Genomic DNA, 24,302 nt, shown 5'->3' with positions numbered 1-24,302 from the left:
GATACTAAGTCATTAAACTTTCTAAATTTCACGCTTACCCGGGACTCGAACAAAATACAATTTAGCATCTATCGAAAACCCACAAACACCGGTATGCTTCTACATTATAATAGCTACCACCCGTTCACCTACAAAAGATCGATTATCTTTAATCAATTTCTAAATGCCTATAAATATTCAACGACGGATTCTGCTTTGGACTCAGAAATACAAATATTAACTAGCAGATTCTTGAACAGGGGTTATCCCATTAACACAATAAATCGAATTAGGGTACAAGCTAAGGATAGGATACAAAATACTGCACCAATCAACAATAGTAATATCAAAAAATACTTTATTTCTGTCCCATATGTTGAACAGTGGCACAAACAGCTTAACAGATTCTTTAAAGATACCGAATTTAAAATTATAGCTAGGCCTATACGGAAGTTACACACTATACTGAACAATCGCTCGGTTCTTTCGGCGTTCGCAACACAAATTAATGATCTAGTATACAACATTTCTTGCGGTGATTGCGACTCGTCTTATCAGGGTTCGACGCGGTTTTCTCTTAATATTCGTGTAAATCAACACGAAGCCTCAGTTCGTGCTTCTCGTTCAGCAGCGTCAGAATTAGCCTTTCATGCCATTAACGAAAAACATACTTTTTTATTTAACGAGGCCAAAATACTTAACGTTCAACGTAATTATACGCGACTATTAATTGCAGAAACCGTTGAAATTAAATTACACGAGAATTCTGTTAATGTTCGGCGGCCATATTTGATCTCCGATGCGTGGACCTTTACGCGCATGCGCGAAGACACATAATCACTATTTAAGTTGCAGGTTTAGCCTGATTCGATAATTTTCATTCCTGTGATCACGACAGTCGGTCGAAAAGCATTGTCAGCTTCAGGAAGGAAAATCGTTTTGAATATTTTCGTTAGATTCTTTTAATTGCGTTAATTTGAATTTTAATTGTTTTGAATTGATTTTGAATTGTGTTAAATTGATTATTTAATTATTTATATTTTACTTTAATTATTTATATTTTACTTTAATGTACCGGTAAGTTGTCGATTTTTTCGTTTTTTCCGTTTTAATTTCTGGAGGGTATCATACGGAAGTGTTCCACGTACTATATTGAGGTAAACTCCTCTTATTAATTTACTAATATTATTATCAACGTAGAACATATTGAGTATTACAGCTCTGATTCATACTATGTGATAAAAATCATAATTGAATTTAAAATATGAATTAAACATCAATCATAAATTTTAACATTCTCCGATAAAAGATTTTTATTTTCAAATATGTCTTAAAAATATGCTATTGTAAAACAGGCTTTAGACAGTGAAAAATATACGTATCAACACCGATATGAATAATGTTATTCTACTGCATAGACCATACCAATTACTCAGTGGTGAGTAACCTCTGTGGTAGAGTTTAAAATACAGTGTTAAGGTGTCTATTACTCGAGTTTCAGAGTCCACGAGTTGTGTGGTCGATTTTCTATTTGATGGACGAAAAACCCGAGTTTCCGTGAGAAAAACCACGCTACCATCGCCTGAGATCCATTATTTATCCACGTCTTGAAAAAGGCCCATAAAAATTCCTCTTGTCCTCAACGGGACTCGAACTCAGCTCTTTTCCACCAGGTAGGGGGAGGCGGCGATTCTACCAAGTGTGCTATCCACGAGGGCACCTTCCTAGTAGCCAAGTGGTCTGAATCATTAACGTTGCTGTTATGTGTTTGAAAATAAACAGAAGTGGTGTGCCGTAGCTCAAACACCATCCAACATATGAAGTTTTTAATTTTTTTCGTATCTAACGAACACTAGAAGATTTGCAAAATTCGTAATGCCGCAGGCTTGACAAGTTTCACCAATTGTCTCCATGCACAACTTTTCGCTATTAAGAGCGACACGCGATATGAAGCTTCCAATGCCTTTTTATTTTCACCTTCTGACACGATGGCCATCATTTTCTGAGTTCCTTTTAAAATGTTTACTTTATTTTGAAGAAATTCTACAGGTTTGTCCTTGTATTCATTATGTTTCGATTCAAAATGGCGAATTAAGTTAGATGGTTTCATGCTTTCATTTGTTAAAGTTTCACAACAAATGACACATACTGGAATAGGTTTCTCTTCATTTCCCGTCCATGAAAATCCACATTTCAAGTAATCCATATCGTACTTACGATGTTGTTTTACCTTCTTCTTAGCTGGTTCTTTAGAGATGTCAGATGGCACACCCTTGTCAATTTTATTTGGTCCAGATTCAATATCAACCTGGAGGCTGAACGAAGATTCGCGAGTAGTCGCGCGCGCGATTTTCAAACTACCCAAATGCAGCACTTATCACAACTTGAGTAGGAGAATTCATACGAAATATATAATTTATTGGGAAATATATAAGTTTAAAATAATTTGTTACCATATTTTTTCTTAATAATGATTCTATGCGTCAGTGGCACATAGCCGAAAATTTCCACGTACCCTCAGGGTACGCATACCACACTTTGGGAAACATTGCTCTAGAGTCTAGACCATATGTGCGTGTGTGCTGCCTTGCCAATCAGCAAGCGAACACACCAACTGGTTCCTCCAAACTCATTTGCCAAATGACTCACCTCCATCCGATCGACCCTGCTATCAATTTCCTTATAATCTACTGCAGCTGTTTTGCTGTTAACTTGATGGGGAAATGCTCACGATTATCCTGGAAGTGGTAGGTTTGTAAATCCTGATGAAACAGCTGAGGAAATGCCCCAGATTATTCAAGAAATTTCTTCAACATCAAGTTTAGGCATTCGCCAGGATATTGCTGGACGTCTGGTTAGTCTACAGAGGACATTAAATTTAAATCTTTTAGTCTCGTTCTTGGACTACCGAGTTTCAGCCCATACCTTCATTGTAGAACTGCAATACTCTTCCTTATTCTCCTCTCATTGTATACTTTTGAGATAATTGCCTTCGATACGCCAGTGATTTCCTTTGTTTTCTCAATGTCTCCTAATAATGTTTTTTCTTTGTTTTCGCAATATCTTCTGATGTTATGATGAAATGGAACGGCTACGGAACGACCACTGTCCAGTAATGCACAATCTATGTGACTCAATGGTATTCGGAAGGATATTATGAAAATCTCGCCAGGCATTGCTGCAAAGGAAAGACCAGGAGTCTGTGGCCTAACTAGGATTGAGAGCTCTAAGGTCACACGCTACAGAGCTCCATGGCCTTGGTTTTCCTGAGAGAGTGGCAACGCATAAGCCAAGCCCCACGAACCACAACCAGTGACCTCTATGTAGGATAAAATAGAATGTCGAGTGAGGACAAAAACAACACAATCGAATCCAGCCTTCTATTGCTTTTATACCTGTTCCTGACATGGTGTAGTTTATTTATTTTTTGTGTTGGCAAAAGTATTCGCAAACTACTGGATTTGCTAAAAATGAACCACATCATGTCAAGAACAGAAACAAAAGAAATAGATTTAGCCCCCATATGTAAAAGGAGGAATCCACCAAAAAAGGTTATTAAATATTGTATCAATGTTTCTTTGACACATGTACGTGTCCTATTAGTTTTGACAATATAATGTACATTAATACACTCCTCTAAATTGGGATCGTGGGAAGTTATTTAATGCTTTCCATGATTTTTCAAAACCTTTAAAACGTAGACAGTAATGAAAAACAGTGTGATGATTCTAATTAGTAAAAAGATCTTTTAATAAAAACTGTGTAATTACACGAGTTTCCTGTTATCCTTCTATTGAATTTTTTTTTTTTTTTTTTTTTTTTTTTGTGTTGGCACTCAATCTTGGGCAAACTGGGTGCGGGATTTCTGGCTCCCATCGGTATTGCCCTCATTCCGGTGAGCACGGGATTTTTGCTTACCACTTCCAGGATAATCGTGAACACTTTCCGTTCAGTTAACTGCAAAAAATCTACAGTGGATTACAAGGAAACTGATGGATGGTCGATCGGATGAATGGGTCTTTTGGCAGATGAACTTTGGAGAACTGGCTGATGTGTGTCCGCATGCTGATTGACAAGGAAGCGCACACACATACGGCTCAGAGTCATGAAAGTGCCCATTACCAAAATGTTAAATTGCACTTATGCAACTAACATTAGTCTCAGCCAGAGATATCCATCTCCTCAGCAAACGAACGAACTCCAGTTGCTCGATTTGTGCAACGATTGTGACGTAACACCATAAATCAGCTGATATTGTTAATATACATCAATATTGTTGAAAACTCTTGTTCCATTGTTCTTCATTCACTCTATTGTAGTCGTATCTTATAAATAAACTTCACCACTGGTATTTAGTGATTATCATTAAGCAGGAGTGTTGAGAACGATCTCTCAGAAATATCCATGGAAAGTGGAGAAAAAGAGAGGTGGTTATCATTCCAATTGTGTCTCATCCACTGTTTAGGGGATGATTGATTGGTACTACTGGTGATGGTAATCGAATTTTGCACTTTTTGTTTCGCTGTCATAATCTTCTTATCGTGTAGCTATCCGAGAGTATTAACACTTCCTGTTTATATTTCTGGGACAGACAAAGGGTAAGTGGAGTATGATTACAGTGTGATTACCTTTACATTGTAAGGAAGGTAATCGTACTCAACAAGCGGCCGTGTTTCTTTGTGGAATTTAGCAGATTCGAAATGGGACGAGCGTGTCTTAGAAGATGCTATAGACCACATAATCGTGGCTGTTCAAAAAGATGTAAAGAATCATCACGAGAATCGAACGAGGTACCACATCGGTGATCCTTGTTTAGTTTTTGTGGTGGATAGATGGAGTTCATGAGCGGTGTTAATTGGAGGGTGAGCGAGGTGTCGATGAAGGATGGGTTTAATTCATTTGCTGATTAACTTCTATGGGTGGCTGTGGTATGGGGAATGTTACCATTAAGAGGTTGTTTCGCGGAGTGGTAGTTAGGAATTCCGGTGGGTACGGGCTAGATGGTGGGCGGAAGTCGAAACAGTACTAGTGTGACGGTGTTGGTGTTGTTAGGGTGGTGGCGTTGTGTTTTATTGTGATGGAACTGTTGTCGTGCGGTAGAGTACAACGGGCAGGCTAGTAAATTTGGAGGTAAAGTGTGGGTTTAAGGCGTTGGGGGGGAAACGATGGTTAGCTAATTCCGTTTAAGAAATTTGCATTGGCAAACCGTAGTTTGTCGTTCCTTAATGGTAATCAGACAGATGGTCTGAGCGTGGAGGGAGGAAGGGGTAATTACCATTGAGGTACTTCTTTTATAACGTTGGTCCCAAGCCTTATTTCATAACTCCTTGGAATATTAGTACAAAATATGGTGTATATTATGTCTATAAATTGTGTGTGTGCTGTTGTCGATTTGTCTGTCTGCTGGATGAAAACCGCATTTCGAATAGAAAAAACCATGCCTGAGACCAAAATAACTCAGCTCGGTGGCGAAAACGGCTCAAGAAAATTCCACGTCATTGACACAAGGTTCGAATTTGCTTTTATGGTCTTAAATTGGAAAAAAAATTTAAATCTCTGTCCAATATGATTTTATGATGATCCAGGAAAATTTTAAATTCTTTGATACTAATGATATAACCACCATGTTACCAGCATTATGGTTGGAAGGAGCGGTTTTTTGCGAACAAGCGGGAAAGGTTACTAAGAGCGGGAGACAATAGGACCGTGAGATTGTATGAAGCACATTTGAGGTAAGCTGCAGCTGGACGTAAAACAGGTTGTGATCGGACAGTCTGGGGTTTTCATCAAAAGAAAACCGCTCCAGTATGGCAAGAAAATTACAAGAGATTTGGTTTGTTGCACGAGGGAGACGATTGTGCTAAGTTTCTACGAAATTAGGAGTGAGAAATTAAGTACAGTATAGTAGTGGGATTGGTTGAGAGTCCTGTGGGAGGAACTCTTCCCACAGAGGTTTGGAACTCCAAACTTGTGAAAAAAAGGGGTTTCGGAAAGAGATTGTTGGTAGTTCGGAGAAGTGCAGATGAGTAGGGAGGTATGAGTAGTGGAGTTGGCCATCAGTCCAAGTAATAGTTGGAAATTCTAGTGTGATTACCAATAAGAAAGGGAAGGAAGGGATCAGTTAACCACTGTTAAATTGTATATATATGAGGAAATATATGAGAATAGTTGATGTCTATGTGTGTGAGATGAAGTTTCTTGTATTATCATTCCTATATGTAAATTCAATTTGCAATCTGTATGTGTGTATATATGTAATAATTTTTGGATATGAACCTTATTAAAATTGGTTATTTACACAAATTTGGTGTGGTCTTTATGCTCTGTTAACTTACCACTTACGTACACACACTCCAGAATCTGAAATTTTCTGAAAAATTGCAATCAGGCGCGGTTTGAGTTCACCCGCGACTTCAGTAGGGTGGAAGTCATTTATTTTAAAGAAAAATATAATCAGAAAATAAAATAAATAAATATACGGCGACTATAATGTAACTTCCCTTTTTATATAGGTCCCGCGTTCATACTTTTGTTTACAGTCTGCAGTACCACTGTATTAACATCTGGACATCAATGGTGTAACTGTGTTTGTAGAGATGCATGAATATATGTCGCCTGTTTAAAATGTATTTCGTCCATCTGCATGATGAACTAAGCAATAAACCCGAGGAAGTGACCCACGCCTCGGATTCCACCAGGTGTCTCAGAGTCCAGCTCCAGATTCAGCCATTCTTCCATCAGGATATTTGCCAACCTCTATATTGCAGTCGATAGAGAACTATGAGCTAAGACGAAGAGTTTGGGTTCAATTCCCTTCGACTATAGGAAGTCCTTTCAAAGTCCTCGTCGATGGAACTTGTAGACAGAGACGTATTAACGAAAGGGCCAATAAGGGGACAACGAAGAACGGGGACTTCTCTATTTTACTATAGCAACTAAGGCGAATATATTGATAAGCTTTATAAACACAATGAACATTAATCACATTACAAATGATGCAATTTCTGCTGTCTTTTTAAAGATACAATGAAGGAAAAGGCTGGAATTAAATATATTTTGGAACATTTGATTATTCAAATTTATCTTATGGCGCATTGTGTACAGTTTACACATACCGCTTCACAGCCAGCTGTGTTATCACCCACATATGGGCGGATGTGGAGGTACAACTGTATGAATAATTAAAACAGTTTCGCACGTATGCATTTGGAAATCATCAGAAAGCAGAGACAACGTAATCTATAGTCAGTTTTAATCGAATGTCACCAGTGATACTTCGTCATTGGATTGGGTTTTAAATCATCTTATTAAGGGATTATCGTATTAGAGAACTAATAATTCTGTACTGTAAAATATTTTGTACGAAATAACTGCTACTGTAACAATTTTTCTTAAATTACCCTCATTGGAAAACTAATGCGTGTTATGACAGTGAAAATACGAGGGCTTGTACTTGTTGTTGCGTTTTAGGAGCATCGACAACTAAGGCCATCTTGCTTATTGTCTGTAAATTGCGTCTGTTCTGAGGTCGATTGTCTTTTTGCTGGATGAAAAACCCGGGTTTACAGGATAAAAAAACCAAATTAGTGTTGTGGCAACGATTTTGGGTTGACACGATCGTGAACTATCGATTAAGGTGATTATTTAATTCTACGCTGCAAAAGGTAAGTGATTGTTTTTTCTTCAGTGCAGATGGAAATTTGTGCAGCGAAATTAAAATAAAAAGCGTTAGTTCAGAACTTCGTTTGAACGGATTTGTTCTGAATTAACGAAGAAGATTATTACTAAGATAAGGTGATATAGTTGTAAACGTTGGCACTAATAATATTAAGAGTAGGAGACCGGCACAATTAACAAGTACAGGTCACTGTTGAAAAAAAGCCGTGAAGTACGGTTGAATTTGAAAGTGTCTGCAATTCTGCCCAGACACGATAGGAGGGAGTATATGATGAGAGCTTTGTTGATCAATTCGGTCCTGGAAAGATTGTGCAAGGTTCAAGGGGTAGTATTTTTTTCAGCCTGGACTGTACTTGTTAACAGGAGAGACTGCTTCTACAAGGATGGGATACACTTAAATAGAAAGGGTCCAAGAATATTTGCTGATACTATCGAGGCAGTGTTAGGTGGGTCGGAAAACTGATAGCTTGAGGGGAATACAAGGACTAATAGGTTAACAGTTGCCACTGGTCGAGGTGAAAGTGATTCTTGCACTGCTTCTATTAGAATGAGCAGCAGCCTGGAAAATAAGATGCAGGATATTTCAGAGACTGCTGGGAGTCATTGCGGTACAAGTAAACACATGGGTTGCGTTAGGGTAGCTAAGAATAGAAACAGGTGCAGGTATATTTGCGTGTACACCAATGCTAGGAGTTTAGTAAATAAATTTGATGAATTTGAGGTATTGCTCAAAACATCGAAGGCAGATATTGTGGGGATATCAGAGACGTGGTGTCACACAGATATAAGGGATGCAGAACTGGAATTTGGGGAGTACAATGTGTACAGAAAGGATAGACAGGATAGGAAGGGAGGGGTGGTTATGCTATTAGTTAAGAAACACATAAAATCCAAGGAAGTGAAGCCAGTCGACATCGGTGGACAGTGCAGTGTCGAGTCAGTTTGGTGTGACATAAACATTGGGAGATCAAAATTGAGAGTAGGAGTGTGCTATAGGCCTAATGACTCTGATGAGTATAATAAGAAACTGTACGGGGAAATAGAGTGGGCCAGTAAATCAGAGTGTCTTATAATGGGAGATTTTAATTTCCCAGATATTGACTGGAATTTGGGGGCTGGTTACTCACACACTAGCAGGGCTTTTGTGGATTTATTGGATGATTGTTTCCTACATCAGCATGTTCGGGAGGCAACTAGAGGGAGCAATACTCTTGATCTGATTATCAGTAGTGATTCTTCATGCATTAAGAATCTGCAGATAAATGAACCACTAGGTGGCAGTAATCACAGTGTGTTGAAGTGGGATTTACTCAAAGAGGTAACTACCATCAGGGGTAAAGGGAAGGGTTATTGCTTTCGTAAAGGAGACTACGATGGTATGAGACAGTATTTAAATTGTATACAGTGGGACCATCTGATGATGTTACCAACAGCAAATTCAAAATGGGAAGCATTCAAAGAACTTATCTTGGAAGCTACTAGGCTTTACATACCAACTAAGAAATATTGTTCAAGGTTTAGTCCAAAATGGATGTCAGATGAACTAATGAGGCATATGGCAGAGAAGAAAAATGCATGGGATACTTACAAATTAACACATGACACAGAAGCCTATGATAGATACAAGTTGATATGCAACCAAGTTACAAAGGAGGTTAGGCAGGCGAAGGCAGATTACGAGAAATCCTTGGCAAGGGATGCAAAGAAAAACAGCAAGGAGTTCTTTACTTATGTAAACTCTAGAAGGAAGGGGATGAATCAGATTGGTCCACTTGATATCGATGGTTCAACTGTTCATGATCCTGCACAGGTAGCTAATAAACTAAATCAATATTTTGCATCTACATTTACACATGAGGAGTTATTCAGGAAGGGGAATGCCATAGATAAAGTAAACACTGGCAGTGAGCTAGATGATCTTGTAATAATTGAGAGTAAAGTGAAGTAGAAGTTGTTGAAGATAAATACAAGAAAGGCACCCGGGGTGGATGGGATCTATCCAGTTATATTAAAGGAGGCAGCAAAGGAAGTAAGCAATCCGTTAGCCATAATTATGAGAGCTTCCGTAGACTCAGGGGAGGTACCCACAGACTGGAGATGTGCAAATGTGACCCCAATTCGCAAAGGAGGATCAAAGGCAGACGCAAGTAATTATAGACCTGTGAATTTAACTTCTGTTCCAGGAAAATTAATGCAGGCACTTGTTAAAGAAGCATTGCAGGATCATCTTGACAAGAATTCAGTTATAGCTCAGACACAGCATGGTTTTGTTAAGGGAAGGTTTTGCCTGACCAATTTGATTAGATACTATGATGTAGTTACAAAAAAATTGGATGCAGGGAATAACTTTGATATTATATATTTGGATCTTAGAAAGGCTTTTGATACTGTTGCACATGGAAGACTACTGCACAAATTGGAGCAGTGTGGCATTGGTGGCAAATTGTTGCTATGGATAAAGGGATGGTTGAGTGGCTGAAGACAGAGAGTGGTAATCAATGGACACTGCTCACCGTGGACTAATGTTATTAGTGGAGTCCCTCAGGGATCAGTGTTGGGTACATTGTTGTTTTCTGTGTTTATAAATAATATTCATGATGGTATATCAAGCTTAATGTCCAAGTTTGCAGACTATACGGCAGGGTTGTCAAGGACACTACTGACACTATGCTGCTGCAACAGGATCTGGAAAGGTTGAGCAGATGGGCTGAGCGGTGGCAAATAAAGTTTAACATTGACAAATGTAAAGTACTACATATGGGAAACAGCAACCCCAGAGCAACGTATCAACTCTGTGGTACTACACTGACAGTGGTAGAGAATGAAAAGGACCTGGGGATAATTGTGCAGGCGAATATGAAGTTCTCTGAGCAGTGCAGACGGCTGCAAGAGTAGCTCATGGTGTCTTATCAATGATATACAGGAATTTTTCTAGCAGGGATAGGGTGGTGATTATTCCCTTGTATAAGGCAATGGTCAGGCCGCACCTTGAGTACTGTATACAAGTCTGGAGGTCTCATTTCAAGGAGGATGTAGAACTGCTGGAACGAGTACAGAGAAGGGCAACAAGGTTAGTGAACGGAACGAAGGAGTGCTCTTACGAAGAAAGACTTAAGTTTTGCAAATTACAGTGTCTGGAGACTAGGCACCAGCGAGGTGATCTGACAGAGGTGTACAAAGCCTTGAATGGTTTGAGCATGCTCAATGCCGATGGGATTCTTCCTCTCGCTCAGAATAATCACCTGAGAGGGCATAAATTCAAATTGAGGAAAGACAGATGTAGGATAGATGTGCGGAAATTTGCCTTTAGCCAGCGGGTGGTTGGTTGGTGGAACAGACTTCCATCCCTTGTAGTGGAGGTTGATAGCCTAAATAAGTTTAAGGCTCAGCTGGACAGGTATTTTGAACGAACAGAGGGGTGAAGTGGAAGTGGGTTTTTTTTTTTTTTTTTTTTTGGCTGATGCTGCATAAGCGTGCTTTCTTGCATCAAATGCCTCTACTAATGCTAATGCTGATGCTAATTCCTGTGCTGAGCAGGTTATAAATGGAATCTAAAATGGAATTCATGGTTATAAATGGAATCTAAAAGAAAAAATCATAGGGGCGAAGGAGGATGAAATTGGTTCCTTTCTCCCATTACCCTTCAGGGTGCCAAGGTTACATGGTGAGTCCAATAAAAAGGTACAGACCGTAAATTTAATAAGGGTAAAGGTGTTGAAGCTAGTATAGCTGCAACTGCAGGTGTTGAAATGAATTTGGGTGCAAATACTAGTGCAAGTGTTGGGACTTCAGCATGCAGTCCCTCTAATCAGGTGAGTGAAAAACGTCCGATTTAACCATTAGAACTTCGCAACCACTTACCAGCATAGAAATATTGTTCCTGCTCTATTTCTTTGTAAATGTCATCTGGGCAGATTTGCTTGGGTTTAAATGCAGTCCAGTACAATCGAGGTAATGCTGCAGTTCTTTTATTGTGTTATTGGCTTGTCGATTTGTTTGCTTAATTTGTTGTAGATCTTTTGATTTTACGAAGAATTTCAGGTCATCAGCATATGTAATAAAAAATGGTTCCAGAACTGCAGCAAATAAAAGTGAGAAGAGAACACCTCCCTGTGGCACTCCTTGCGAAATGGGGTGATGGGCAATAAAATCGTCATTGCAGATTACGAGGCATCTTTTCTTCAGAATGTTACATAAAATCTTCAGGAGACTGCCTTATATTTTGAAGTAGAAAGATAAAATTTGTTCCAGAGTCAAATAAAATTTGACAATATCGAGATATTGTCAAAAGCTGCGGATATGTCTAGGAAGATAATATCCAGCTGTTCCTTATTGTTGAGAGCTTTCTGCATCCGAAAAAGGGTCTCAAGGAGATTTGTGACGGTTGATCGTCCAGATAAGACGGGGTGTAGGTGCAGAGGACGATGCCCGAAGCAGTGTTGGGTGAGAGCTGAGAGAAGGGTCTTCTCAAAAATTTTCAAGATGGTGCAACTTATGGCTATGGGTCTATAGTCCTTGCATTTTTTTGGTTTCTTTATTTTGGGAATGGGCCTGACCATGTAGCTGTTCCGTATACAGTGGGGAGTACCTTTTTGAATGATTTGATTGAAAGTGTGATGCAACACCTCAATAATGTAAGAGCTGCTGATTTTTGCCATGGAAACAGGGAAGTTATCAGGACCAAGTTACTTTATTAGGAAGTTCATTTATGGCTTTCATGAGGTTTTCTTTGGTAATTGTGATGATTGTTACAGGTGTCTTTCTGAGTAAGTTTGAGAGGGATTCTTCTTTTACTGCAATTCGGTGAAGGTCAGTTATTCTCTTCCTATTTTCTTCGGTTGCTAATTTGTTGGGCGCGGGAGGTTGTCCAAATGTCTTCTTGGACCATTCGGGAAAGACCTCGGCAGTCATGAGACCTTTTTTTCTGTTATCACCAACGATCCTTTTTCCCTGTTTGAGCTTTGATAATTGAATCTGAAGTTGTTATGGGAAAGGGTATTAAGTATAATAAGTTGGAATTATCTAATCCTACCTTGCTTCGTTCGTTTGAACTGCATGGACCAGGGTGTAGATGTATGCTTATTTCCATTATGGAGTAAAAGTGCTTTCAAACCGACCTTGGATGAACCAACGAACATCCTCCACTGCTCGGGGACGTGCTCGAGACAATAAACTAAAGCACCATTCATGAAGTAATAACTCGTTATGTTAGATTGCCTCTTCCTATAAAAAGACACCTTTACACCCTTTTCAAGAAGATTCCACTGCTGATCTTTGAAGATTCCATTAGTTATCCTGGTAGTTGAGCCTTGGTTTTGAAGAGGTCCAAATCTCTGACCAAATCGTTAAATTCTGCTTGAGTGATTAGATGTTCTTTGCAGTATCAAGAGTTGAAATTCTAGATCTGTACTCCTTCTGGGTTCTACACTTTCTGGAGACTCCTTTTCCAATCCTGAATCAGAGTCAAGTCTATAAGTTTCTGGTGGCTTTGGCACTGGCATTGTATCATTGTGATCAACTGGCCTTAGAGCACAAAGTATGTTGGAATACTCTATGCTTGGCCATGCAAAAGTAAAAATGGTTTATATGGTCTCGAGGTTCCCGCCATATCACCATAACAGCGAAAAGGACTTAATCAGCAATTCAAATTCATCAAATTTATTTATAATGCTCCTAGCCTTACTGTACATGCAAGTATACATGGACATCATGTTTTTATTCTTATTTAGCCTAACGCAGCCCAGATATTTACTTGTTCCATGATGACCTATAGCCGGACCTGAAATCCCAGACACGTGGTTTTGCAGGCTGCTGCACGTTCCTATAGTAGCAGTACAAAAATCACTCACCTCTGCCTGCAGCTATAGTTAAGCTAATAGTCTGTGTAAACCACGCCCCAAGCTAGCAGTTTTCCGACCCACCTAACACTGCCTCAATAGCATCAGCAAATATTCTTGCACCCCTTCTATTCAAGTGTATCCCACCCCTGTAAAAAGTCTTTTTTTCTTTCAACAAGCGCAGACCACGCTAAGAAAAATTCTACCCCTTGAGCCTTGCACAATCTCTCCAGGGCAGAATTGAGTGAAAAGGCTCTCAACATATACTCCCTCCTATCATTTCTGGGCAGAACTGCAGACACTTTCAAATTCAACCCTAACTCGCGTCTCTTTTCAACATTCCCCTGTACTTGTTAACTAAGTCTGCAGATGTCCTACTCTTAATGTCATTAGTGCCAACGTGTACAACAACATCACCTTTTGTGCCCTTAAAAGATATTTGCTCTGCATATAAATACATTATATACTATAATATACATTAAACATTATACGTTAAACCTTCAAAGACAATGAAATTACTAAAATTATTGAAAAAATCATGCTCCCATATCTTCGCTAATGCACCAGCCAACATGCTTGTTGCGAAGTGCCCCTTTGGTCCTAAAGGGCACTTCACAACAAGCAGCTTATCTGACACCTTTATGTGTATTCAAACTGCGTTTCAAGATAAGGCAGAATGCGATGCTTTTTTATTTAGACATCAAAGGTGCTTTCAACAACATAGTTCTCAAGAAAGCTTTTGAAATATTAAAAAAATCATTTTCTCGTTGACAAAATGATTATTTCCTATTTTCAATACAGCCTAAATCGCAAATTTCTTCTCTTCCCCACTAGTACCGACAATATTCTCGTCACAACCTCAACAGGCATTCCTCAAAGAGGTGTTCTTTCCAGTACCATATTTTCAGCATCTCTTCAACCACTTCTACAAGAAAATCCAAATCTACTGGCATATGCCGATGATTTAAAGTTATTTATTATTTCCAAAGCCAGTGATGATATTTGCAAAGTTAGCCATGATGCGAATTTACAGATTTGGGAAATCATCTGAAAGATCTCAATTTGATTATAAATGCAAGCAAATCTGTCCAAATTACTTATTCACTTCAGAAACAACCCAACAACATAGAAATAAAAAATTGCAGATGTCCTAATCCCAAATGTCTAAACTCACAAAGACCTTGGAACTGTTTTTGATAAAAAAAATCTCTCCTTTAATGACCACTATTTAAATGTTGCTCAAAAAATTCAAAAAGCAAAATGGCTAATCAAACAAGAAACAGCTGCGATTCAAGACAAAAGAAAAAAAAACTCATTAAGCGTGTTCAAATACGCATCTTTCCCATTCTACACTATGCTTTCGAAATCTGGTCTGGTGCTTCTCAAGTAACCATCAATAAATTCCTTACCCTGGAATATTGGGTTCTTAGATAACTCAATATTAAGCTTCCTTTTCCCCATACAATATCCAGGCAACAGCTTTATGTAAACCTGAAAACAAAGCCTCTGCAACAGATGATCAACGAGTCTCGAGTCATGCTTCTTGCAAAGTTAATCACTTCTGCGTGCGATTCGCCAAACTTAGCCAATAGAACAGCTGCTCCCAACAGAGAAAATTCAAGAAACCAACAACAATTCAAATCCAACCTCTCCAGACTCAAACAAATGGACAGAATCTTCTCCAATTCATCCCTTCACCTCATAAATCATCATAACATTGATTAAAAAAGGTTACTCAATCCTGAAGCCTACAGGAGTCAGATTTCCGATCAAATGAAATATCAAGAGTTTCAAAGCAAAATATCAAGAGTTTCAAAGAACACACTTTGCAAACCACTGGCCCTAGAGGAAGATAGTTGGTACAATCGCCGTCCTCCTCATACCTATTAGAAAAGACTTCAGTTCGAATCCTGTGAAAAACGCGAGGAATTTTTATGGTCCTTTCTTACAACGTGGCTAAGTCAGTCGGTTTCAAGCAAGAGTGGCATGGTTTTTTTCTCTTGAAAACTTGGGATTTCATCGAACAAACAGAAAATTGACCAAATAACACACGAAATTTTCGGCCATATTATATACGGCGCAACCTTGTCTTATATCTCGCAAAAAGGATTCTTCTGCTCCAATGCTTATCTTTGGTGACACTTTGATGATATATCTCTTTTGGGCTTATACCCCATATTGCTAGTATTACGGAGAAAATAGAAAGTTTCCCATTTGCGGTAGTGAGAATTACAATCTGGTCTTCAGCTCCCGAATGCAGTATCAAAGCCTTTCTAGGACTCGAATACTGGCTCTTGAGATGGCTGAACAGAATTTCAGCTATGCCTTTTACCATCTCAAGAGCTATACTATACTCCAATTTAGAGGTCACACCCTGGAGACAAATAATCACGTGAAGAAACATAATGACCCTCGCTCAGCTTTTAACGGGACGACTGGATGCACCGAAAGCCCGAGAGTGGATAATAATACCCGGCGAAAAACCAAGACGAGTTGCAGATAAGGAACCACAACTGAAAGCGGCATTTACGCAGTTGGATAGCCTCGGAAGATTCTTTCCAGCAAACACCATCCAGCGATTCAACAACCTCAACATCAATCCTGAAAAGCTCTGTAATTGCAAATCCTACAGAAAGGAAGTTCTCAGAAACTCTTACTTGCAAATACAGATGTAAGGATACAGTTTCAGCACCTTGTTCGGCCAGGCACGAGCCAATGGGCTTTAGGAAACCCGACCTCATCAAGAAATAGGTGTCAGGATTGTCCTACCTACGCAACTCTAATCCCCACAGAAGAAGACGACTGCTGGAAAATTGAACTTTCAAATTTTTATTTTGCTGTATCGCGTTCATTCCTGTTGTTTCATATGCTGTACGTTGTTTGGCTGTAAATATTTGTGTTTATGTAAATATGGTGAAACTCCCATTTGTGTGTGTGTTTAAGCAGAAGGTATGCTTCAATTGTCAAGGTATTATGTTCTTACCAGTTTACAGTAGTAAAAGCCTTTGCGAGTAATTAATAACTCAAATATTCTATATTCCAGATAAAGTGTACTTATAAATCAGATATTATGTATTTCATGTATTTTATAATTGTAACATAGATGTATATTTTGTAACATAGTTGTATATGTATGATCACCCTCTAGCCAGTGGCTGTAACCGGGTGTTCTCCTAAGAGAAATAAACTGATAATAATAATAATAATGCAAGATCAGAGTGGTGTTTACAGAAAATACCTTGATGGGAAACTTTTTATTGGATCTTTATATAGTGTACAGAGGGTTATCATAGGCTCTGAGAAAGCAAATTTCAGCAACCATTATGGGGATCAGTGTCTAAAGTAACAGCGATATTAAGAAAGAAAAAAAAAGAGAATACTGCAGCTTTTAACTTATGGCAAGAAAGATGGATTCCTAGCGAGACGAGAAAAGTTACAATGAAGTTTGTTTATTCCTGATGTAAGGTATATTACTTGTACATCTGCCAGAAAATGGTTCTATCCATCCATGGTCACGTCTTATATTATAACTGTACATGGTCGCTTAAATCTAAGTTGTGTTACTTCGGATTAGAAGTTGATAGTCAGTGTGATTGTGGTTTAGAAGAGACCTGGGCACACGTACTCTATGAATGTCCGCCTTGCTGGAATCCATCGGTATGGCACACCCATTGGTGGATGCGGGATTTGGTGCGTTGCAGCACAGATTCCTGGTACAGGTACAGGTGGTACAGTTACATATGCTGAGGTTGGGCACCATCTATCCACGTGAATGGGTCTTTTGGCAGATGAACTTTGGAGAACTGGCACCAATAATCTATCCAGGTGTTAGCTGCTGCCTAGTGGCAAAGGGGCTTGACATAAACAACACAAAGTACAGTACACGCACTGACACATACACAAACACACACTAGTACTATATCAGGCCCGTTTACAGAGATCCTGTATTCCATCACAGAGACATTAGGAAACACATACATATCTCTTTTTTTTTAAAAATACAGTTAAATTCCATGGTGCGCCTAAAACTCTGCAACGATGAAGAATGGTAGTATATATGTGAAGCAAACCACTGCTCTTGACAGTTCAGAAACTTGAATATTTTTAGTCCAAGTATGAAATATCTCCATACTGTTATAATGAATATATTTGACACTTGAAAGTTATTCTGGGGATGTCTTTACAAATATTATTAGACTGGAAGGTTGAAGCTTGCAGTGGAACATTGATGTCTCATAGAAGAAATGTCGAGGTAGATGGATCATTCCTCTAACACCATGTACATATTGACAAGAGCTATAAATTATTTCAGCTACAAAATCAGGGCTTAATCTACATTTTTAATATACATTTTAATAAAAAATTTTAAATACATCTTAAAATTAAACTAAATAAATTCAAATGGATCTTAAGATATAATGAAACCGTTCACGATGAGCATTCATAGACTATTGAACCTCACGCCCTTTTAGTCAATTGCACAGTTGCACCCTGACCTTAAATGAGGATTAAATTGATAATATTATAATAATAAATAAAATGTGGGATTAGTGTATCTTAAAAAATTAACTTGTGAATCCTTTTATTTTGTTGTTTTTAGATAGCAAGAACAGATGTCTACATTGAGAAATCCTCATCTCCTTTTGAAAAGGACGTTAATGGTGGGCACCATGGTTTCCCTTCTATTCTCGATCTACCTTGTAATCCTACAAAAACAGGGTACTATTCTCCAAATCTTTTTCTTATATTGTTGATGCTGTGTTGTTGATATATGAATGGGCCCCTCGTGGGTAGCGCAGTTGATGGAATCGCCGGGTGGAAAAGACCTGAGTTCGAGTCCCGTTGATGACGTGAAGAATCTTTATGGGCCTTTTTCAAACGTGCTTGAAATAGTCAGTCTCAGGGAAGGGTAGAATGGTTTTTTTTCCCAGTAACTCTGGTTTTTCGTCGAGCAAACAGAAAATGGACCTCAGAAGACACAATTTACAGACAGTATATAGCAGCAAATATGGACTTAGTTGCCGATTCTCCTAAAACCTTATTATAACAAACAAACAGCAGATGATGTGAATACTGGGAGAGATCAGCGATCAGCGACAAGCTATGCTCCTTCCAGGCTACTTCGATACGTTTTGTGGATGGTCAGAAAAGTGGTAGCTGTGCTTTAAAGCAGCAGAATACAATGTCATATAGTAGTAAATTAATAAGAGGAGTTTACCTCAATATAGTACGTGGAACACTTCCGTATACCCTCCAGAAATTACAGCTCTGATTCATACTATCTAACATATTGAGTATTACAGCTCTGATTCATACTATCTAACATATTGAGTATTACAGCTCTGATTCATACTATCTAATTAATTTTCAAACTCTTATCATACTATCTAATGTCATATAGTAGAGAAATACTTCTTGAGAGTTCAGTCCAGGAGCCACTCCTACAGTCCTCTATCTCTATAGGTCTGACGACGGGAAACAGCGTGTTGCCCGAAACGTAGCCAAGTTATTTAATGTTGCCATCGAAGTGTTTTCAATTTAATTGGAATAATAAAAACAATTTAATATGTCACGTGATATATTGTTGCGATTTTATTAAATCTTCTTATAATACTTATACTCTTCTTATAATTATTTATTCATTTATATCAGTTCGATCATTAACGGTTTCACAAATAAACGTCCACATGGATAGAGGACGTACATTAAACAGTCCGAGTTACAAAATTTACAGGTCGATTTTCGATTTCAACGAGTGTATATGTTTAAATGAATAAGGCTTCTCAGGATCGAACCAAAGCGGGTTGTATGTGGTGAGAGTGTTAACAGGAAACAGGTGGATTAACATTGTTCCTTGCCCTTTGGAAGGGTATCGAATTATATATAAAGTGAATAAGCTCCAGATGAAAAACCGAGTTTCCGGGAGAAAAAACCACGATACCCTCGTCTGAGACTGGCTAAATCAGCCATGTTGTGAAAAAGGCACATAAAAATTCCTCTCGTCCTCGATGGGACTCGAACGCAGGTGTCATTCCACCTGGTGTGGGGATGACGACGGTTCTACCAACGGTGCCACCCACGAGGGCTTCAGAGAGGTGTTATTGTGGGAACACGTTTACAATAGACAAAAACAAAGAATGTGATTGGTGTGTGCAAAGCAACCATCTCAAAAGTATACAATGAATGGAAGCCGATAGATTAATACAGTTCTTAAAGGAAGAAATGCGGCAGAAAGTCGGTACTCCGAGAACGAGTCCTCAGGAACTTAAAGAGAATTGTCCATCTCAATAGAAGGTCCAGTGCACAGCAAAATGACTGAAAAATTCAATTTAGGCAAAGAAATATCCATTTACAACCAAACTATGCTGCGAGTGTTGAAAAATCTGGGATTTGGTAGTCATGCGCGTATATAAGAGCCATTTATTTCTGTAGCAAATCAAAAGATTTGACTGGAGAGTTGCCATCAACGCCAAGACTGAACTGTAGAACAGTAAAAATTCTTCTGTAGAACTGTAGAACAGTAAAAATTCTTCCGTAGAACTGTAGAACAATGGACCTCAAAAGTAAAACTCCTGGTTAGACACTCTTTCGATCCAAATTGCCAGATCAACCTTGTGCAGAAAGTAGACACTAATTATGAAATTCAACCGAAAATCTGGAAGAGAGAAGCACCAATCTGCAGCGTAAAAATCCTTCCACTTGTGTTACTGTCTGGTTGCTAAATATGTAAAGTTTCGAAGCATTTCCAATTATTCCTCTACGTTCACTAGATGTAAAATTCAACGAATTAAGGATGGAGGTCAATCCACCCGAAATATACAACTTTGGACCAATTAGGCTGCTTTCTATTGCCAATTGTGGATCCTTTCTTTTGATCCACAATAACAGTAACATCTATACGTTGGACTACCAACTTGAAACTCAACCTGGCCAATCAAAGCAAATGTTTTTTACATGTAACCTCTATAGTATCTTTACATTTTAGGAGAGTTCACAAATATCCATTCATTGGGCAGCCTTCTCAAAAAACTGTGATCTTATGATTAAGCCTGAGAAATTTCTGAATTTACTGAGAAATTTCTGAATTTATGAAGTTAAAACTAACTAATATTATTTATTTTAACAGCAGATGTCGAAGAAATTTCGCAAAAGATGGGACTTCAGAAGTTACAAGTGCTGATCGTTTCGTATCAGAGAAGTGGGTCTTCCTTCCTCGGAAATCTTCTTCAGAGTTCCAACTCCAGCTTTTATACCTTTGAACCACTTCAGCTATTCGGCGATTTCCTGACATTGTTTAATGATGCGGAGATGCTTACTGTAAAAGCTTTCCTGAGAGATATTTTAGATTGCAACTGCACTAGGTGGAAAACATATGAGAAGTGGCTTGGAGAACACGATAATCGGGTGAAAGCTATACCACGTAATTATAAATATTGGCAAACTTGCCAGCAATTAAAAAAGGGAGTCCACTGTTACAATATGACGTTTTTTAGTGAACAATGTCTATTGGCTGAGATGCACATTGTTAAAACTGTAAGACTACCCCTAAGAGAAATATTGCACCTTCTAAAAGAAAGAACCTATCGGAACCTGAAAATAATTCATTTAGTTCGAGACCCCAGGGGAACTATGCACTCGCGAACCCACGCGGATGTTGCGTCGTGGTGTAAGGTGGTGAATACGTGTTGGGTGCCAAAAGATTTCTGCGAAATGGTGAACGATGACATCGAATATTCGTGTGAAATTAGACGCCAATACCCAAAGGATTTCATGCAGTTGCGATATGAAGAACTGGCCCTCTTTCCATACCAAACTACTGAACAAATATTTCAGTTTTTGGGCTTTTTAACAACCCCTCAGAAGGCAGTTCAATTTCTTAATGAAAATACAGTGGCCATAAAAGATAAATCAGCTTATGCAACATCCAGGAACTCCACAGAAACTGCAACAAAATGGATCCGAGTGATGAACAAAACGCAGTTGATGGAAGTTCAAGATGGCTGCAGGAATGTCATGTCAAAGATGGGCTACATTGATTTGCGCAGTGGATTCAATTCATCGGCGAAGTCCATGAAGGAATGGAAGGAAGTAAACCATTGTCGATGAGTGATAATTTTTGTATTGATGACATATGCCCATATGTTTTTGTAGCATCCATTGTTAAATAGTTTGTATTAGCTGTCTAATTCCCTTTTCCACTGAATTCAAATAAATAAATATTGATACACATCCACAAGAATACCAAAGTTGGTGATAATGTTAAGAGGGATTATTGAAAAAGAATTAATTTTTCAGGGAAATTGATTAATATAATATTAAAAGAGATAGAACGTTGTTGGTGAACAAATTCTAGAGTTGAAATTGTTTTTTAAATTAAAAAACTATAAAAGTTTCGGAATTTTTGATTAAAGTTTATTATATTACAAGAATAATGCTAGAAGACAAATTGCTCGGGATATCCAATTGAAACTACCTCTCCTTTCTCACGGACTTCGAGAGACGAGAGCTAGTTGACCTACGAGTTGGTGGAGCATTGTTCTGTTTAATGAGAGGTGTCTACAGTTCATCGATGTTGGACTCAATAGAAAGAAGAAGTAGCAGCCCCGGAACAGATGGAGCACAACCAACAAGCAGAGTAGCAGACCTATGATCCGCACACCAATTCCACGGATGCCCTGAGATGATGCCCTGGATTATGATGACAGAAGTCCCAAATAAGGAACGGAAGGCCCCAAACGGAAACATCCGGCATCACCTGAAGTAAGTGCTTAAATAGACCAAACTCAAGAGAGTGTTATTAGCCTAATGGTAAGAAGAAAGGTGATGTATTGGATGCCAAATGACATGGAAACTTAGTCCATACCATGTATTGATATCAAGTTGTATTATTGCTAATTTTTCCCTCTGTAATTATGTATAATAAACAAAATTGTATTTAGTGTTATATGAAGTTGTCTTTGTCATTCTAACACCCAGCGAAATCCAAAGGGGGAAAATATATATAAAAAAGAAACATATACAAACATGGAGGACATCCTCTTAGGTATACACTATCAGAAGTATGAGTGGTAGATATGTCGTGATTTAAAGGTAATTGCCATTTAATTAGGACTACAAAAAGGTTACACTATTGTTGCTTTCTCTGCTAGTGGTATGGTCATGCTAAAGATAAACCAAATAAAATTTTGCTTCCACCACTGCACATCAAACTGGGCTCATGAAAAATTTAGTGAAGGCTTTGGAAGTGAACGGTCCTACATTTCTATGGCAAGAGAAATTCCCAAGACGTAGTAGACAGAAGGTTAAGGCAGACGTTTCCATTGGTCCACAAATAAGGCAACTTTTCGAAGGCGAGCAGTTCGAATGTGTCCTTAGTGAAAGAAAGAAATCAGCGTGGAAAGCCTTTCGAAATGTTTCGATTCGTTTTCTAAGAAATGTTAAAACCGGCAACTACAGGCAGCTTGTGGAAGATCTCATTACTTCTTAAGAAAAACTGGGGTGTCATTGAGCATTCATTTCTTGCATTCCCACCTAGATTTCTTCCCGCCGAACTGTGGTGTCCTCAGCGACGAACGCGGTGAGCGCTTCCATCAAGACATCGCAGTTTTCACATGGTATGATCACAAGTTCCTTGGTATCACTAAATACTGTACTCTTTCCTGAAGATTCTCAGTCAACGCGGTAATCTTGGGAAACACACATGAGCTTTACGATTTTCCACATTGAATTAATGTTGGAGTACGTTTATTAGGAGACATTGAGAAAAACAAATGAAACCATTGGTGTGTCGAAAGCAACCATCTAAGGTGTATACAATGAGGAGAGTCGTAAAGAGAATGAATCTCTAGGAGAGAGGAATGCAGTTGAAAGTGTAGTTAAAGGACAAGACCACAAGAATTTAAAGAGAACTATTGAGTTACAATTGAAGTTTCAACTGTCATTGTCCTCTGTAGAGTAGCCAGACATCTAGAAATAATCTGGAGAATGCCTAATGTTGAAGAAATTTCTTGAATAATTTGGAATACTTCCTTATCTGTCTCATCATTATTTAGTTGCTGATCACTTCCAGGATAATCATGAACACTTCCCCGTTAAGTTAACTGCAAAAAATCTACAGTGGATTACAAGGAAACTGGTGGATGGTCAGTCTGATAGATGGACCTTTTGACAAATGAACTCTGGTAAACTGGCCGATGTGTGTCCGCATGCTGATTGACAAGGAAGCGCACACACATACGGCTCAGAGTCATGAAAGTGCCCATTACCAAAATGTTAAATTGCACTTATGCAACTAATATTAGTCTCAGCCAGAGATATCCATCTCCTCAGCAAACGAACGAACTCCAGTAGATCGATTTATGCAACGATTGTGACGTAACACCATAAATCAGCTGATATTGTTAATATACATCAATATTGTTGAAAACGCTTGTTCCATTGTTCTTCATTCACTCTATTGTAGTCGTATCTTATAAATAAACTTCACCACTGGTATTTGGTGATTATCATTAAGCAGGAGTGTTGAGAACGATCTCTCTTACAAATATCCATGGAAAGTGGAGAAAAAGAGAGATGGTTATCATTCCAATTCTGTCTCATCCACTGTTTAGGGGATGATTGATTGGTACTACTGGTGATGGTAATCGAATTTTGCACTTTTTGTTTCGTTGTCATAATCTTCTTATCGTGTAGCTATCCGAGAGTATTAACACTTCCTGTTTATATTTCTGGGACAGACAAAGGGTAAGTGGAGTATGATTACAGTGTGATTACCTTTACATTGTAAGGAAGGTAATCGTACTCAACAAG

At 38.5% G+C, this 24,302-nt stretch overlaps 1 protein-coding gene across 1 annotated transcript; it reads left to right on the top strand.

Annotated features, from left to right (window-relative positions):
• Window positions 1-7,389: 7,389 nt before the first annotated feature.
• LOC150086146 (carbohydrate sulfotransferase 1-like) lies at window positions 7,390-21,686 on the top strand. Its single transcript, XM_090373741.1, has 3 exons — window positions 7,390-7,643; window positions 18,094-18,212; window positions 20,620-21,686. The coding sequence occupies exons 2-3, from the start codon at window positions 18,107-18,109 to the stop codon at window positions 21,597-21,599; spliced, it is 1,086 nt and encodes a 361-aa protein (XP_090229867.1). The 5' UTR covers window positions 7,390-7,643; window positions 18,094-18,106; the 3' UTR covers window positions 21,600-21,686.
• The last annotated feature ends 2,616 nt before the right edge of the window (window positions 21,687-24,302 follow it).

This window comes from Mastigoproctus giganteus, chromosome 5 (assembly GCF_048544385.1).
Source record: "Mastigoproctus giganteus isolate SK-2022 chromosome 5, ASM4854438v1, whole genome shotgun sequence".
Lineage (NCBI taxonomy): Eukaryota > Metazoa > Arthropoda > Arachnida > Uropygi > Thelyphonidae > Mastigoproctus > Mastigoproctus giganteus.
The sequence above is the reverse complement of the archived record's forward strand: the minus strand, read 5'-3'. Positions and strand labels throughout refer to the sequence as shown.